This window comes from Lepidochelys olivacea (genome assembly GCF_965140295.1).
Source record: "Lepidochelys olivacea isolate rLepOli2 genome assembly, chromosome: 1".
Taxonomy (NCBI): Eukaryota; Metazoa; Chordata; order Testudines; family Cheloniidae; genus Lepidochelys; species Lepidochelys olivacea.
The window spans coordinates 61,269,619-61,287,971 of NC_140411.1; the positions used below are offsets into that span (position 1 = coordinate 61,269,619).

At 38.5% G+C, this 18,353-nt stretch overlaps 1 protein-coding gene across 1 annotated transcript in view; it reads right to left on the reverse strand.

Moving 5' to 3' along the window:
* LRRC63 (leucine rich repeat containing 63) overlaps positions 1-18,353 on the reverse strand; it is a 52,290-nt gene that overhangs the window by 23,800 nt on the left and 10,137 nt on the right. Inside the window, exons 2-6 of the mRNA XM_084618043.1 lie at positions 17,243-17,389; positions 8,613-9,362; positions 5,447-5,584; positions 4,427-4,587; positions 1,767-1,865 (exon numbers count right to left, since the gene is read on the reverse strand). Of these exons, the coding sequence (XP_084474169.1) occupies positions 1,767-1,865; positions 4,427-4,587; positions 5,447-5,584; positions 8,613-9,362; positions 17,243-17,330 (1,236 nt within the window). The 5' untranslated portion in view covers positions 17,331-17,389. The remainder of the gene's footprint in view (positions 1-1,766; positions 1,866-4,426; positions 4,588-5,446; positions 5,585-8,612; positions 9,363-17,242; positions 17,390-18,353) is intronic.

The following is an 18,353-nucleotide window of genomic DNA, read 5'->3' on the forward strand; positions in this document are numbered from 1 at the left end:
CTTTGGACCTACATAGCCTACCAAATTCATGGCTATGAAAAACGCATCACAGACCGTGAAATCTGGTCTCTTGCCGTGAAATCTGGTCTTTTGTGTGCTTTTACCTATACTATGCCAATTTCATGGGGGGGGGGGGGAGAAGGGGGAGGAGACCAGCATTTCTCAAACTGGGGGTCCTGACTCAGAAGGGAGTTATGGGGGGTGTCATAAGGTTATTTTAGGGGGGGCGTCACGGTATTACCACCCTTACTTTTGTGCTGCCTTCAGTGCTGGGCAACCAGAGAGTGGCGGCTGTTGGCCAGGCTCCCATTTCTGAAGGTAGCTCCCAGCCAGCAGCAGCACAAAAGTAAGGGTGGCATACCATACCATGCCACACTCCAGCTGCACAGCTCTGAAGGCAGCAGCGCAGAAGTGAGAGTGGTGGCTGCTGACTGAGGGCCCAGCTGTGCAGGCAGCAGCGCAGAAGTAAAGGTGGCAATACCATACCATGCCATCCTTACTTCTACGCTGCTGCTGGAGGCAGCTCTGCCTTCAGAGCTGGGCTCCCAGCCAGCATCCACCACTCTCCAGCTGCCCAGCTCTGAAGGCAGCACTGCTGCCAGCAGCACAGAAGTAAGGGTAGCAGTACTGCAATCACTCCTACAATAACCTTGTGACCCTCTCCCAAACTCCATCTTGGGTCAGTATCCCTACAATTACAACATAATGAAATTTCAGATTTAAATAGCTGAAGTCATGAAATTTATAATTTTTAAAATCCTATGACCATGAAATTGATCAGAATGGACCATGAATTTGGTAGGGCCCTAAACATACATATACTGTGCTATATAATGGTAAGTACTCTGAAAAATCAGGTTCCAGGATCACAAACTGGGCTCCCAAAATTAGTGGATAGTTTTGACTTTAATCTCTTTGTGCCTCAGCTCTCCATCTGCAAAAGAGGGATAATAAATACGCACTCATCTCACAGAAGTGTGGTGAAAATCAAATCACCAATGTTTGTGAAACACTCAGATACTATAGTTCTGAGCATTAATCAAAGCCCCTGAGAAAATTAATACTTCTGACTTCAGAGTAGGATCTGAATAATGTGCAGTAAGTAAAGCCTACAGTCACACACTGAACAATGAGGAAAAAAAATATTGACTAGCTGCTTATTAGTTGAGTACTGTCTGTCCTGTGCACTGAACGAGGCATGGATCCTGTGGAAAAAGTAGTATGTGATCATGTAATTGAGGACTGGATCATAGCATATGCACAAGAGAGTTGCATTAAGATTGCACAGGCAACTTTAATTCTGGAATTTCCTAACTTTTGCGTGCTTGACTTTGCAACCGGATTAAGGTTCTTTCAGCGTATTTTTTGTGCAGAATATTAGTATCAACCATAGATTGGTGCTCCATAAATGAGGATAAGTTTAAATCAGGAGTCACTTCCCATTGAAGTCAACTGAGTGACACTAGTATAAAGCAAGATCAGAATGGGACCTTCAGACACAGATGCAGAGATATTTCTAAATCTTGTTGGAATCTTTCCAGGCTCACATTGATTCTTACTATCCCATAAATAACCAGAAATGTAAAGGAATGATGTTTTTCTAATATCTGAGCTATGCAATTTGCATCTCTTATTGCATCTCTTATTAAATCATTGTTGTTTGAAAGTTACATTTTTTTATGTTTAGTTTAATATTAAACTGTAAAAATTCAGACAGTCTTACAGTTTTACTCTTAATAACGATAAGGAAAATAACTGGTACATACCTCCCTGGGAAAGAAGTGTAAGTCATTGAATGATAGGTTAAGATACAACAAAGTGTCGACTAAAGGTGTCAGGTCTGGAAGGAGAGTCAGGAAATAACCCTAGAAGACATATTCAGTAGAAAGGATATATTAACTAAATTAAAAAATTAACATTTTTTATCAATGGGGTGGGGGAGGGGCAGAGCTAAGAACTGGCTCCATCAGGACGTAATTTAAAAGATTTAAAAAAAAATAGTTAGACAAAACACCAAAATGACTCCATTGATGGATACAAAGAATCATAGAAGTGTAGGACTGGAAGGGACCTCAGGTCATCTAGTCCAACCTCCTTCACTCAAGGCAGGACTAGGCAATTTATTCCAGTGTTTAACTATCCTGACAGTTTGGAAGTTTTTTCTAATGTCCAACCTAAACCTCCCTTGCTGCAATTTAAGCCCATTGCTTCTTGTCCTATCCTGAGAGGTTAACAAGAACAATTTTTCTCTCTCCTCCTTTTAGTAACTTTTTATGTACTTGAAAACTGTTATGTCCCCTCTCAGTCTTCTCTTCTCCAGACTAAACAAACCCCATTTTTTCCAATCTTTCTTCATAGTTCATATTTTCTAGAATTTTACTCATTTTTGTTGCTCTCCTCTAGACTTCCTCTAATTTGTCCACATCTTTCCTGAAATGTGGCACCCAGAACTGGACACAATACTCCAGCTGAGGCCTTATCAGTGTGTCTTGCTTACAATACTCCTGCTAATATATCCCAGAATTATGTTTGCTTTTTTGCAACAGTTTTACACCATTGACTCATATTTAACTTGTGATCCACTATAAACCTCAGATCCCTTTCCGCAGTTCTCCTTCCTATGCAGTCGTTTCCTGTTTTGTGAGTGTGTAACTGATTATTCCTTCATAAGTGGAGTACTTTGCATTTGTCCTCACTGAATTTCACCCTATTTACTTCAGGCTATTTCTCCAGTTTGTCCAGATCATTTTGAATTTTAATCATATCCTCCAATGCACTTGCAACCAACCCCTCCCAGCTTGGTATCGTCTGCAAACTTTATAAGTGTACTCTCTCTGCCACTTTCTAAATCACTGATGAAGATACTGAACCGACCCATTACCAATCCCTGTGAGTCCCCACTTGATATGCCTTTGCAGCTTGACTGTGATCCACTAATAACTACTCTCTGGGAATGGTTTTCCAACCAGTTATGCACCTACCTTATAACAGCTCAGTCTAGGTTGTATTTCCCTAGTTTGTTTATAAGAAAGTCATGTGAGACAGTATCAAATCATTATGCAAGGAGCATCAAAGGATTTGCCTAACTGAGGGCCACATTGCCTCTCACCTCCCACTTCATTGATCTCCTCTTTCCTCTTGCATCAAATTTAAGCTACTTGTTCCCACTTTCTATGCTCTGCATGGCCTAGTTACTACTTTTATCTTTTATTATGCCCTCTTTGTATGAAATGTACGGGGCTGTTTCCTGTGATCTTCCTAAGGTGCACGGGATGTGTACTCTGGAGCTGTCTAGCTAAATAGGTTCTGGAATGTACATGATGTTTGCAACTCAGAGATCCAGAGTCTTAGAAAGTGAAGCTTCCTCTTTTCATTTTTTAAAACCCCTTTCTTTCAAAGCTAGGAAACCCCATACAAAAAGCTATGGTAAAAAAATATGAATTCCTGATCAGGAAATTAAGTCACGATTGCATGCACAACCTTTGTCTACACCCTTGGGTATAAATAGTTGGATACAGTATTTAATTATATCATATATTATAATCTTAATACATTAATATACTTTTCTCTACAACCTTAGAGAAATTTATATGAAGTAACTATTTCCTTGTAAGCTAGAATTGTGAGTCATTTCTATGAAAGTTACTTAGTAAACTGTACGTTCCTAACAGATACTACAGATTGAATGTAAACAGGGAACAATAATAAATAGTTGAATAAATATTAAGCATTATTATACTGACAAACAGATCAATTGTCAATGCTTTGACTCAACAGATCCATGCATTACATGAAAACAGAAATAATTAAAAACAGCATCTACATAACAGGGCCAAATTAATGCCAGGCAGGGTTCCAGAAACTTTAGACTGTGAAGTCTCTGGCCTCCTAGAAAGAGGGTTGGGCACCTTATCCCACCTTCAGGATCTTGCCACTCCTGCTTGCATGGTGCTGAAGCAATCTGATGGCACTATATGGAGGAGAAGTAGTAGCAATGTGTCCAAACTCAGTCCAATACTGCAAGAGGTGCTAGGGCCAAGAGATGTCACATAAATCATGAGGTGCATCAGAAAAATGAGGAAAGACACACAATATAAGGGAAGAAGAGTGAGGGTGAAAAAGGAGAGGAAATAGATAATAAAGAGGGAGATCAAGGTGAGGCAAGAGAATTAAAAAGGCGCATCTAGAACAACCAAGCTTAAGACTAATCTAAAATTGGTAAACAAATCTTAAGTTATTTTAGCCATTTTTAATTTTTAAAAAGTGACCATATACTGACAATTTTAATACCAGGTTCTAGGTGAATGAAGTTAAGAAAGCCAAGTTATGAATCCCAGGGAAACTGTGTTTCTAATGAAAGCAGCAGTTGATCATTAAGGATAGCGATATGGAAAGTGGGTGCAGCTGTAATTTTTGAAAGGTATACCTTAAGATTAAGTTCAGTTCTTCTATGGATTGTGCAGTATAAAACTGCCATTCTGGACCTGGCCATCAGTTTTTCTTGTTCATCCTGATCTCTTAACAAATTCTGGTACCCGAATCCCTGGATACCCTTTATAGTATCATCATCAAGGGCACGATCAGGTTCTGCAATTAAAAATATATGTAGTCAAATAAAGAAATAATCATTGAGATTAGGAAATAAAGAACTAAAGCTTCATTATGTAGATCCCAAATTTATAGCCAAATCCTTCCATGCACTGTCAGGCCTTACTCAGGCAAAATTCCCTGTTACAAATCAGTATCTTAGCATTACCTGGATAAAGACTGCAGAATTTGACCCTTTAAAAGCATTCAAATTTATTCAACTTTTTTTTTTGAAGGGGGAGCAGCAGAATGGGTTTCAGCTATTGATAAAAGGGCCTGAGCAGTGATGTTTGGATTTGGAGCAGAACTTTCCTAAAGTTTGGGAGCATCTTGTTCAGGTCCATCTATAGCTTCAACCCACAACAGATGATGTTAAAGAGATTGAAGATTTTGATTCTGTTTAGATAAACCATTAAAGCCTAAATTTTCAGAAAGTGGCAATTGATTGAGGGCTTTAATTCTGGGTGGCTCAATCCATGGCACAAGCTTGCGATGAATTTCAGGTTTGGTTACAAAAGCTTTCTACCACTCTTACTGTTAATAGTCCAAATGGATTCCTCACTCACTGGTTTAAGACCCTACAATCCAAAAGCCCAACAGGGTGAGAGTGAAAAGCTTTGGCTCTGAATTTCCTTCCTGTCTTGGTTTTATTGTAATTGTACATTTCTATTATTTATTATGACAACATCCATTATAATTTATTATAACATCCATTTCATTCTCCCCTTAAAAATGGCATGCAGTATTGGGAGTTGATAGTAGGACTGTTCTTCATCTTTTATATTGCCATTACAAAATTCCCACTACAGTGCTGTACATAGTTTATTTCATAATTGTAATGTATATATCTTACCCCTACCTGAATAGGACACTTTTTTGCTCTGTCTATGAGCGTACAGCTTTAAACTGTCCATATAAGATTCTTCCCCTTCATCACCTTCTTCTAAAATCTGTTCCAATGAGTTAGATTTTCTTATTTTCTCCTCCAAAGCCATTTCTGAAAAAAGTTGGGAGTGGTGGTAGAAGAGGTATGTGAGAAATGTATTAACTTAGTCAGACTAGCCCATTTCTCATTTACCCAAAGGATCATTTACACAGCTCTGGCAGCATAAATGGACCATCAAGTCAACGCTTACTTTTAAGGCCTCTTTACATTACCAGAGCAGCATAAAGGGACATAGTATAAATGACCATCAGGGAACCAAATTTCTTATCATAGCTTGCATGTGTCATAGGACAGCTATCTGAAATTCCTGATACACTATTTCTCTAGTATTCTCAGCAGTCATTTAAAAAAAAACAACAAAAAACCACCACCACACCTATATTCCCACTAAAATGCAATATAGGCTTATCTTAGAGTTAAGATTGATGCACTTTATTTCCAGCCATGCAAACCATAAGAAGAAAGGAAATACGCATCTATGTCATTCAACAGCCCATCTGCACGCCACTCATCAGTTCCCTTTCTCAACCTCAGCTCCCTCCCTTCCACCAACCACAATCCACTTATCTCCACCCATTTTGAACAACCAATGTGCAGCCTCAACACCACAGCCACATTAATGGTTACGTGTTCATATGATTAATATAGAGTTGGTGTGGTTTCATGTTCCATTTTACATAATTCTGTAAATAGTTTTGTACTGGGGTGTGTAAATGAGATAGAGGGTAAGACTGCAAATGGTGGCTGCAAACCATGTTTTTATGTAACATTCAGGAAATGTTATGTAAATGGGTGATTTATTTGGTTGGTGATGGGCCCAAATTTGGAAGCAATTTTAATGTAAAAATCACAGAATTGAAATATGCATGTGTGTCAGCTGGTGTGTTATATTTACAGTGGGAGTTCAGTGCCTATTTGTTCAGGATGAGGGTGGAGATATATATTAACATTAACAGTTCTGAACTATAGATTGTGCAATCAATTTAACGACAAAATGCCATAACTATCTGGTTACAGTGTATACTCATTTTAACGTTCCATGCAACCCTTGAAATAAGTGTCTCTCTAAGAAATATTTTAAGAAAATAATGGGTGAATGTTGCCTACTCACTTTTTTCCACCCATCACCCTTCCCCAGAAAAAAATACATTAAAAATGTTTACAATGTTTCAGGTCATAAAAGGCCAAGCCTGTAAATTAGCACAGAGAAATAATAGAACTGGACTGTCTGACCAGTCCTAGAATCAGATTCTTAAATTTTCATTAGCAAACAAAAATTACATTTAGCAACAGTTAAGGCTTGCTTATTTCCCCTGTGTGAATCACTACTAACTTAGCTACAGGAATAATTGCTCACCCTTTTCTAGACCAGCCATCAGAGGAGACGACACACTTTCACAGTGGATTACCCACCTATTTAGTAGCTAATATAAAATTGGTGACTGGAAATCACCAGTTGATTCTATCCCTGGCTTTGGGAGTGAAGTGCAGTTTACAGTTTAAAGATAGGCTAACTAAAAGTAGGTTAGTTGCTCTGAAAGGTCATAGCACAGTGGCTAAACTTGGGATTGCTCATGCCATAAGCTTGGGTTCTAGGCCACCAGTGATTTCACATTAAGTCCTATCTCTTGGTACGTTATTTATTGTTGAATTAAAATTCAGTAGGTTTGCTTTGGCACACATTTTCTGTTACAGCTGAAGAGGTATAAAATATTGATAAACAATACCGATGTATAACTGATATTCTAGGAATCAGCACGTGAGGAGCAACAATCTGGACAAAAGATAGGTCCCAGAGAGTTGCAGAGTTTTTGCAAAAGGTATACAAAGAAGAGTGAAGCAATCCAGGGAGGCAGTGGAAGAAGGAATCATCAGAAAGAGAATAATAATAAAATTACCCTATCGATTCATTTTTCATCACACCATCATGGAAAATTCAAACAGTGCTCAAAGTTTATATTCTATGTTTTGATTTTTGCCTATTCAATGAGATATCAATATCTATAAATAAATAAATAAATAAATAAGTAAAAGGTTAAAAGTTATGCTGTAACACAATCTTAACTGTAGTGTGGGCACTGCTACACCATAATTTTATCAAACCTGTTATTTACTTAGAGGTAAAAAATTGGAAGAAATATGGTTCACTAGTGCCTGTCTCTTCTGGGAGCAAAGGAAGTTGATTGTGAGATGTACACTCATCTTCTCCTAATCAAAGATCTCTGCTTAGTGCTTTAGACTTGGAGGAAAGTCATAAGAACCCAAGATCCCTGTTCAACTCTGTGCACATAAGCAAAAACCACTATGGTTAAAAAGCCCAATCCACTCTTTACCCAGAAATACCATCAGAGTCCTACTGAAGCCAGTGGGCCCAATTCACTGTTGTCCTGCACCTTATGTAGTCATTTAGACCTAGATTCTTATGGGTATTTAGATGCTGCTGTGCTCAGGAGCCTAAATCTTATTCTCACTTAAGAGCCAAAATCCTACTTACTGGCAATGGGATTTAGGCTCTTCAGTGCCTAAACCACTTCAGAAAATAAGATTAAGGCTAATTGATATAGGCAATGCAACACTAAGCTCAGCAACACCTAAATACCTTTACAAATCTGGACCTTACACTAGTGCAAAGTAATTGCAAAATGATAGTAAACCAGAATATTAGCATTTTACACTCATTTAAATGACTACACAAGATGCAGAGCTACAATGAACTGGGCCTAGAAGGACTCTGTGCAGGTGTTAGGACTATCTTTCATGGATCCCGTTGCAGGATTAGGGGCCAGTTTTCAAAGCCTCAAGCAATGGGGCTTTAAACATTTTCCTTATACTATTAAGTATTTTAAGATATTCTTAGTATAAATTGTTACCTGCTATTAATGTTTTTAAACATAAAGTTAGTTTAGTTATTACTAGCTACAATTTTGCCCTATCTAGTTCTTAAATAATGATGTAACATTCTCACAGACAAATGGCATCGTTTTTTCCTGTAAAGGAGGCCTATTTCGGAAATGCTTTCAGTAAAAATCATGCACAGACAAAAGTGAATTAGAACACTTGACAATATAAAATACAGTACCTATGATACTCTGTCTCTCAGGCTTTCTTCGTGAAATTACTGGGAACTCTTCATTATCAGACAATACTATTGTGTTAACTTCAGTCTGTATGCTCTTTCTCTCTTTATTGGTCAACTGGGTAGTGAGATTTTGATAGCCAGCTGTTTCTCGCTGTAACTTTCTAAAGGTTGCCATCACAGGTGATGGGTGAGAAGGGGACACGGCAGCTAAGCTCCCAAAGGTAAACTCTGGTGAAGTAAAATAAGCAGGCTCATCCTTCGGTAAACCAAGAAGCTGCCTGCGAAAGGATTTACGACGTTTGTGTAATGGGAAGCTGGCAGGACCACTAGGAGTTGGAGTTATAATAATATCTTTAAGAATTTGATCAGGAAAAAGATTTTGGACTTTGAGTTGGACTGATGTTCGACTGCTCGAATAATAGCCAGAAAGAGTAACTCTATCCTTGTCAGTTGTGCTTGCAGCAGCAGCAGAGTCTGGTAAAGACCAATAAACAGAGTCACTCTCCTCAGGGGGAGCTAGAACCTCCATGTCCAAGGATCTACCATCTTTCTGCAACGGGCAGTCAGGAGGTATACAACAATAAGGAGCAGTAAGAGTCAATTCCTTTTTTAGATTTTGATCAAGAAGGAAGTGTGTATCTTTGGGATGGACTTGTGTTTGACCACTGAAATAACTACTGGAAAAAATATTACTGTCTTCATCATTTGTGCTTCTGATCACTCCAGGTTGGTCTTTTTGAGGAATCCTGTCTGGAGAACACAAAAGCAAGAAAAGTGAAGATACATTTATACCTAGGCATACATTTCACATGTTTTTCAAGAAAATACTGTGATTGACTCAAACTGGATGCTTTAGAGAGAATTTCCCCTACACTGAGTAAACACACAAAAATAATCATTTAAAAAAAATCAACCCTACTGCATCACAAAATGTTTTGCTTTGTAAATTTATTTGACAAGTATAATTTAATTTTAAACAAAGTAAACAACACTGAATGATCTGTAGTAATTTGTAAACATGTAAGTGTTAGACATCTATATTTAGAATGACAGGTTTCAGAGTAACAGCCGTGTTAGTCCGTATTCGCAAAAAGAAAAGGAGTACTTGTGGCACCTTAGAGACTAACCAATTTATTAGAGCATAAGCTTTCGTGAGCTACAGCTCACTTCCTCAGATGCATATCGTGGAAACTGCAGCAGGCTTTATATATACACAGAGAATATGAAACAATACCTATTCCCACCCCACTGTCCTGCTGGTAATAGCTTATCTAAAGTAATTTCCAGCACAAATCCAGGTTTTCTCACCCTCCACCCCCCCACACAAATTCACTCTCCTGCTGGTGATAGCCCATCCAAAGTGACAACTCTTTACACAATGTGCATGACAATCAAGCTGGGCTATTTCCTGCATAAATCCAGGTTCTCACATCCCCCCCACCCCCATAAACACACAAACTCACTCTCCTGCTGGTAATTGCTCATCCAAACTGACCACTCTTCAAGTTAAAATCCAAGTTAAACCAGAACATCTGGGGGGGGGGTAGGAAAAAACAAGAGGAAACAGGCTACCTTGCATAATGACTTAGCCACTCCAAGTCTCTATTTAAGCCTAAATTAATTTATTAATAAATAAAATAATAAAATTAATAAATTAATAAATTAATTTAGGCTTAAATAGAGACTTGGAGTGGCTAAGTCAAGTCTCTATTTAAGCCTAAATTAATTTATTAATAAATAAAATAATAAAATTAATAAATTAATAAATTAATTTAGGCTTAAATAGAGACTTGGAGTGGCTAAGTCATTATGCAAGGTAGCCTGTTTCCTCTTGTTTTTTCCTACCCCCCCCCCCCCAGATGTTCTGGTTTAACTTGGATTTTAACTTGAAGAGTGGTCAGTTTGGATGAGCAATTACCAGCAGGAGAGTGAGTTTGTGTGTTTATGGGGGTGGGGGGGATGTGAGAACCTGGATTTATGCAGGAAATAGCCCAGCTTGATTGTCATGCACATTGTGTAAAGAGTTGTCACTTTGGATGGGCTATCACCAGCAGGAGAGTGAATTTGTGTGGGGGGGTGGAGGGTGAGAAAACCTGGATTTGTGCTGGAAATCACTTTAGATAAGCTATTACCAGCAGGACAGTGGGGGTTGAATCATAGAATATCAGGGTTGGAAGGGACCTCAGGAGATCATCTAGTCCAACCCCCTGCTCAAAGCAGGACCAATCCCCAATTTTTGCCCCAGATCCCTAAATGGCCCCCTCAAGGTATTGTTTCATATTCTCTGTGTATATATAAAGCCTGCTGCAGTTTCCACGATATGCATCTGAGGAAGTGAGCTGTAGCTCACGAAAGCTTATGCTCTAATAAATTGGTTAGTCTCTAAGGTGCCACAAGTACTCCTTTTCTTTTTATATTTAGAATGCTTATGATGAGCCACACAGATTAGTGAAAAACTAATTACTGAGGTTCCAGTGCACATAAAACTTGATTACTGTGATAATGCTTAGAGTCCTGAATCAAGGATCAGGTCCCACTGTGTGAGGCACTGGAAACACATAACAAAAAGGCAGTCCTTGCTGCAAGAAGCTTGCAGGGGCTCTTTTTGGGGCAGTGTTCCTCCACAGATCCCCTACTCTGGGGCTGTGACTGAGAGCCACAATTTAATCCCTTATGAAATGTGTTGCTCCAAAGAACAATATATACCATCTTTAACAAGAAGCAGCAAATTAAACTTCCACTGGTTAAACTGCCAAATGGCTGATTTGTTAATTTACCAACAAATAATTTTAAACTATTAGCCAGTCATGAACTGACATATTTAGTTTCTAATAATGGTCACTTGGACTAACATCCATCCCATTACGCAGGACCCACATAAGGCTCTCTATACCATCTAGGCCCCATGATAGCCATGGTTGTGTGGAGTGGAGGCTCAGGCAGAAGCAACCATGCAGGGGGCTTCCACATCCCCTAAACACCGTGATGTGGGCTCTGTGCTGGCTTCAACTAGGATGATGCAGATGCGACCAGTGTGATAAGCCTGTGAAAGGAAACTTAAATGGTGAATATATGGGTCCAGTGCCCAAAAATCTCCACAGAGGAGCTGCAGCCTTTTTTCTAGGCTACCAGCTAGAAGAGCAGCCACATAGGACTCCTGTGTATTGTCTGGATACGTTATATCACCCACTTAGTGCCCCACCTTCCTGGGAATAGGTTCATCTTATTCTAAAGGAATGAACTTGTTTCATACTTGATGAAACACAGAACAAGCGTGTACTCCAAGGTGATCATATTACCATTACTGAAAAGCTGGATTCTGATCAACGGTCACTCCACTTTATAAACATCCATCAAATGTAATGGCTGCATTTTGTGGTGCGAAGTGATCCTTGAATGTACTTTATTGTACAGCACTTTGATTCTTGTCAGGGTACTGTATAAATCTATACATTCTAAATAGCATTCATCACTAATCATATGTTATACTAGAAAAAAAGCCATTGCAACAGAACACTGTCTCTGGATAAAAGGTTTATCATTTTAAATCATTTAAAATCAGTGGAGCAGAGCTCTGGTATTGAGCCAGAAATATTTAGATACATTTTGGATAGTGCCAGACTGGAAATGTGTTGACAGAGATGGAAAATTTCACCAACTAATCCCCTAATGGACTTAATAATATCAAGAGAACAAGAAATGCAACTTCTTACTTTTCAACTTTAATTCACTTGCTGAGATTTCCCTTCTTACTTATTTTTTACCATACCAGTATAATGTTATGAGTATTCTTTATCAATTAGTGAAATAATAAATGATAACTGGAATTGGTATAAATAACAAACACACCATAAGTGACACTATATTAATAAAACAATATCATAATATTAATGTTAAGAAATTTCAAATTAGTTATGCATATCAAATACTATGAAAAATTTGTTTCCGAACTTTTTCCTTTAGTTTACTTATTATGTTCAGATTTAATAGTTTTAGCTATTTAAATTGTTTTACATATAGGTCATAGAAAAGACCTATTAGGACATCTTTTCTATGCCAACGCAGGATTGTTCTTTTACAGTGCTAGTTTATTTTAACATATTGTCCAGTCTAAAGTACTGACCCTACATCAGAATCTGCACAGCAGCCTCTTGTGGGAGCACAAGTTTGACTGAAGTCAATGGGACAGTACAGAAGTAAGAGCCCTTCTGGTAGGATCAGAACCTAGTTTTTAAAAAGTCTCAAGCAGTGGAGTTTTCAGCTCTTTCTTTGAGCTATTATTGAGCTAATATTCCTACTATCAATTGTTATTGGCTGTTAACTCTATATTTAAAGTTAATATGTAATTATTAGTTATTAGTTGATTAATCGCAGTTAACCCACGCGATTAACTCAAAAAACTTAACTGCAATTTAAAAAATTAATCACTATTAATCGCACTGTTAAACAATAGAATACCAATTGAAATTTATTAAATATTTTGGATGTTTTCCTACATTTGCAAATATATTGATTTCTATTACAACACAGAATACAAAGTGTACAGTGACCACTTTATATGATTATTTTTTATTACAAACATTTGCACTGTAAAAATGATAAACAAAAGAAATAGTATTTTTCAATTCACCTCAGACAAGTACTGAAGAGCAATCTCTTTATTGTGAAAGTGTAACTTACAAATGTAGATTTTTTTTGTTACATAGCTGTACTCAAACCAAAACAATGTAAAACTTCAGAGCCTACAAATCCACTCAATCCTACTTCTTGTTCAGCCAATTGCTAAGACAAACAAGTTTGTTTACATTTACGGGAGATACTGCTGCCTGCTTCTTATTTACACTGTCACCTGAAAGTGAGAACAGGCATTCGCATGGCACTTTTGTAGCTGGCGTTGCAAGGTATCTGCGAACACCTGTTCTCACTTTCAGGTGACATTGTAAACATGACGTGGGCAGCATTATCTCCTGCAAATTATAACCAAACTTCTTTGTCTGAGCGAATGGCTGAAGAAGGACTGAGTGGACTTGTAGGTTCTAAAGTTTTACATTGTTTTATTTTTGAATACAGTTATTTTTTGTACATAATTCTACATTTGTAAGTTCAACTTTCATGATAAAGAGATTGCACTACAGTACTTGTATTAGGCGAACTGAAATATACTGGTTTCAGAGTAACAGCCGTGTTAGTCTGTATTCGCAAAAAGAAAAGGAGTACTTGTGGCACCTTAGAGACTAACCAATTTATTTGAGCATAAGCTTTCGTGAGCTCACGAAAGCTTATGCTCAAATAAATTGGTTAGTCTCTAAGGTGCCACAAGTACTCCTTTTGAAATACACTATTTCTTTTGTTTTTTACAGTGCAAATATTTCTATTAAAAAATATAAAGTGAGCATTGTACACTTTGTATTCTGTGTTGTAACTGAAATCAATATACTTGAAAATGTAGAAAACATCCAAAAATATTTAAATGGTATTTTATTATTGTTTAACAGCACAATTAATCACGATTAATTTTTTAAATTGCGATTAATTTTTTTAATCACTTGACAGCCCTAGTTACTAGCCATTGTTAAATAAATGGCGAAGAGCATTTTTGCATCTTCTAGGTCACCTATAGCATACAAAATGTACAGATATTTCTGAACTGTATTGTATCATCAGTGATATCAGTTTTTAAGCAGAACTCCCCATTGCCTTCAAAGGCAACATGACTCAACATGTATATATGTAAGTGTTTACTTATGCAGCTGTACACAGGAGGGATGGGACCATCCCCAAATGCCCTTAACTTTTTCATAATCACTAATCACAATTGTACTTCCCTGTATCTTTACTTGTGTTCCTGACAGGGGCAGCTCTACCAATTTTGCTGCCCCAAGCAGTCGCCACCAAATTGCCGCCGCCGAATTGCCGCTGTGGAGGGAAGAGCAGCCGAGCTGCCGCCGAATTGCCGTCGCGGGACACGGACTCCCACCCCATTCTAAATGCCGCCCCAAGCACCTGCTTGGAAAGCTGGTGCCTGGAGCCGGCCCTGATTCCTGACTCCATCCTCTCTCATCTCTCCCAACACCTTTATCTCTTGCTACATCTTTTTGTTTGTCATTTTGTAACTCACCCACATAGTGACAGGCCTTGGTTGGATCATAACATAAGCATTCATTATGGTGTTAGGGAAATCAGTTATGGCCTGGTGTCTGATAATGATTACTTGTGGTCTATTCCTGATCCCACTGAAGTCAATGAGAGTTTTGCCATTAACTTTGATGCATGCAAGAAAGAGCCTTATATATCCTGAATTTTAATTATAAATTTATTTTTGATAACATTGGTTTGTTCTGGGATTGGAGGGGAGACCATGTGAAACCAAGCATTTATTCTGTCACAGATTAAAGATTTTTTTTTACATGTTATCTCAGCACTAACTGTAGTTTTGGGTCATCTCAGCTAATGTATGAACTTATGATATGTTGAATGTATGAAACCATCAGCAAGTGTTTGAAGTTAAATCCACAAGCACGGGAGCAGTTTCCATTCCCCCACCCTGATGCTAATGGTGACTATAGGGCCAAACAAGCTTCAGCACAAAATGGAGCAGCCTAGGAACTGCTCTAACTTGCACCTGGTTTTAATGCCCCCAAGAGCCCATTACATAAGCAAGGACAGCTGAAACACAGCATGCTCTGGTCTTGCCTGCTCCAGTTCTTTTACAGCCTCCCCATTGTCTGTGTCATGGGACACCTGAAGCAAATGGCATAGAGCCAGCTACATTGGCTTTATGCCACCTGGCTTGTGGCAACTTCCCAACAAATTGGAATACTCAGGGGCAGCTGTCTGACTGTTCTGCACTGCCTGAGCAGTGCAAAGCAGTTGGAAGAAAAAGGAGTCCAAGCTACTGTCTCTTTAACTTTACCTTAAAATGGCTACCAATTTAAAGCCCTGATTCCAGGAAGGGCACTTGAGCCCATGCTTAATTTTAAGTGGGTACTTTAAGTCTCACTGAAGTCAATGGGACATAAGAACATGCTTTTAAGTTAAGTACTTTCCTTAATAGAAATGGAGGTAAGCATGTGCCTAGTACCTTCCTGAATTGAGGCCTAAGGTAGTTGCATGTAATGCCAAAAATGTAAATAACCAGGTAGAGATTAAAAAAATATAGGGGGGCACAATCTGATCACACATCAAACAGTGTAAATCCAGATCTACACCACTGAAGGCAACGGACTGGCTTTGGATCAGTAGCACTGAGAGATCTAAATCTGATTTAGAGAAATAAACCAATTAAAAAATAGCTGTACTTTACAATATATATCTGTTAGAAGATAGCAAAGATAATGAGGATAAGCACATTTTATACTCCTAATTTAAAACTCATTTGAGCATTGAGGTCAGGAAGGTTGAAATTCACACAGGGAGTTGAACATATCAGGTTTGAAATCTGCTTGGGAAAGTACACATGTATATACTTCAAATTCTCAATATTAAGGGCTAGAATTTGTCTTTGTGACACAGGTGTCCTTGGGCAAGGTCTACAGCAGCACAGACCCAGAGCAAGCTCAAAGAGGGATCACACCTTAGGTCCCTGGCACTTACAGGAAAAATGCCTTCTGCATCAATCAGTGGCCCATAATCAGGGCCGGCTCCAGGCACCAGCAAACCAAGCAGGAGCCTGGGACAGCAAATGTAAAGGGGCGGCAGGACGTCGGGCTCTGGGATGGCAATCCGTCCTCGGCAGCAATTCGGCGGCCGCTCCATCAGAGCACATTTTGCACTCGGCAGCAATTCGGCGGCGGGGACGCAACTCTTCGCCTCCGTGTTTGGCGGCAAGGTGTTTTGTTTTGTTTTTTGGGGGGCGGCAAAAACGCTGGAGTCAGCCCTACCCATAATGAAGGAAAGTAGCAAATGTCAAGAAAGCAAGTGTAGCTTCTTTAGATATAGCTTTTACATTGTGTACAAGTTGATTCATCAAAAACCAGCCAACCAACCCCTCAGGATACTCATTACATTCTGCATTAGAACATGGAAATTAGGGGATTCCTGATTTAGTGCATAAATATTAGCTAATACATATTTTATTTTGCTAACTGTGGTATTTATGTTCTCTGGTTTAATGGCTATTCTGGGGCATTTGGCAGGGCCCTGAAGCGATCTTCTCTTGTTCTCCTTTATGCTGCTGCACAGGATGCTAATTAATCAATACTCTATTCTACAAGTTAAGTAGCTAGTAAACTTTTTGTACAGCTGCATCTTGAAGACAGTTCAGTAGGACAAGAGACTGTATGGGTCTTCTTCACACTTAATCCCACACTCTCATACAAAAACCAGTATAGCAATCTCAAATTTTATCAAGCGCTGGCTTTCCTTTGGGTTGTGAACATATGCAGTGATCATCTTCCAGTCATATTCACACTGCATTACACCTCCAACTCCAATACTTGTTGTCACAGTGCAGTTTCTTTGAGGAATTCTTCTGGTTTCATTTATTATTTGCTGAATAATGATAGCAACCATATGGTGTTTAAATTAATACTTAAATTGATTAATACACATTCCTTCAATATTGTCTCCAAAGAATATGTAAATCTTGGAACTATGCATTGTGAAGACTATCTGTTATTAGTACTGCTTACCTTTATAGGTGTTTTCCCTTGGCATAGACAGTTCAGGTAGCAGCTTTGGAGGCAGAGGCCTACGAAGTAGTTTTGGTTGCTCAAACATTTTCTGCCTAATAATTATTTTTGCTGGACAACTGAGGAGGATTCAGAAGTTTGAAAATTCTAGATATAAGGCAAAGAAAAGAAAATCATCTCTGGATTTATGTATTGAACTGTAAATGTCTGCCCAGAAACAGTTGCTGTTAGAAAACACCAGTATAAATGGATGAAAATGGTACTCTGTTTACTTAGTAACTAATTTGACATTTTGCTAATTATCAGTAGTGTTTTTGGAAACTAAAAGGTGACATTATTAAAAAATAATCTATCTGTTCTGTTAATTTAGGTTTGGAATGCTCATAATACAGAATGACGTATGACACCATTGTCATAAAAGTGAGGCAGTGGTTGGTTCTTCCTCTAAGAAGCAAATGGTGAAAAAAAGGAAACCTAATTTTCACGACATGAAACTTTTTGAAAGTTCACAAAAAGCAGCATTTCTAGCCATGGATAAATAGATTTATAGTTAATAATAAAAATTCAATTTTAAATTGGTATTTCTTAATGTTGTGGGTAACAGTTAATTCTTCTGATTTAGTGAAGCAGCTGGGCATAAGCATATTATACTTATGCTTAGAACTCCTCTACTTGCGCTATATTGATGACATCTTCATCATATGGACCCACGGGAAGGAGGCCCTTGAAGAATTCCACTTGGATTTCAACAATTTCCACCCCACCATCAACCTCAGCCTGGACCAGTCCACACAAGAGATCCACTTCCTGGACACTACAGTGCAAATAAGTGATGGTCACATAAACACCATCCTATACCGGAAACCTACTGACCACTATACTTACCTACATGCCTCCAGCTTCCATCCAGGACACATCACATGATCCATTGTCTACAGCCAAGCCCTAAGATACAACCAAATTTGCTCTAATCCCTCAGACAGAGACAAACACCTACAAGATCTTTATCAAGCATTCTTAAAACTACCCACCTGGGGAAGTGAGGAAACAGACTGACAGAGCGAGACGGGTACCCAGAAATCACCTACTACAGGACAGGCCCAACAAGGAA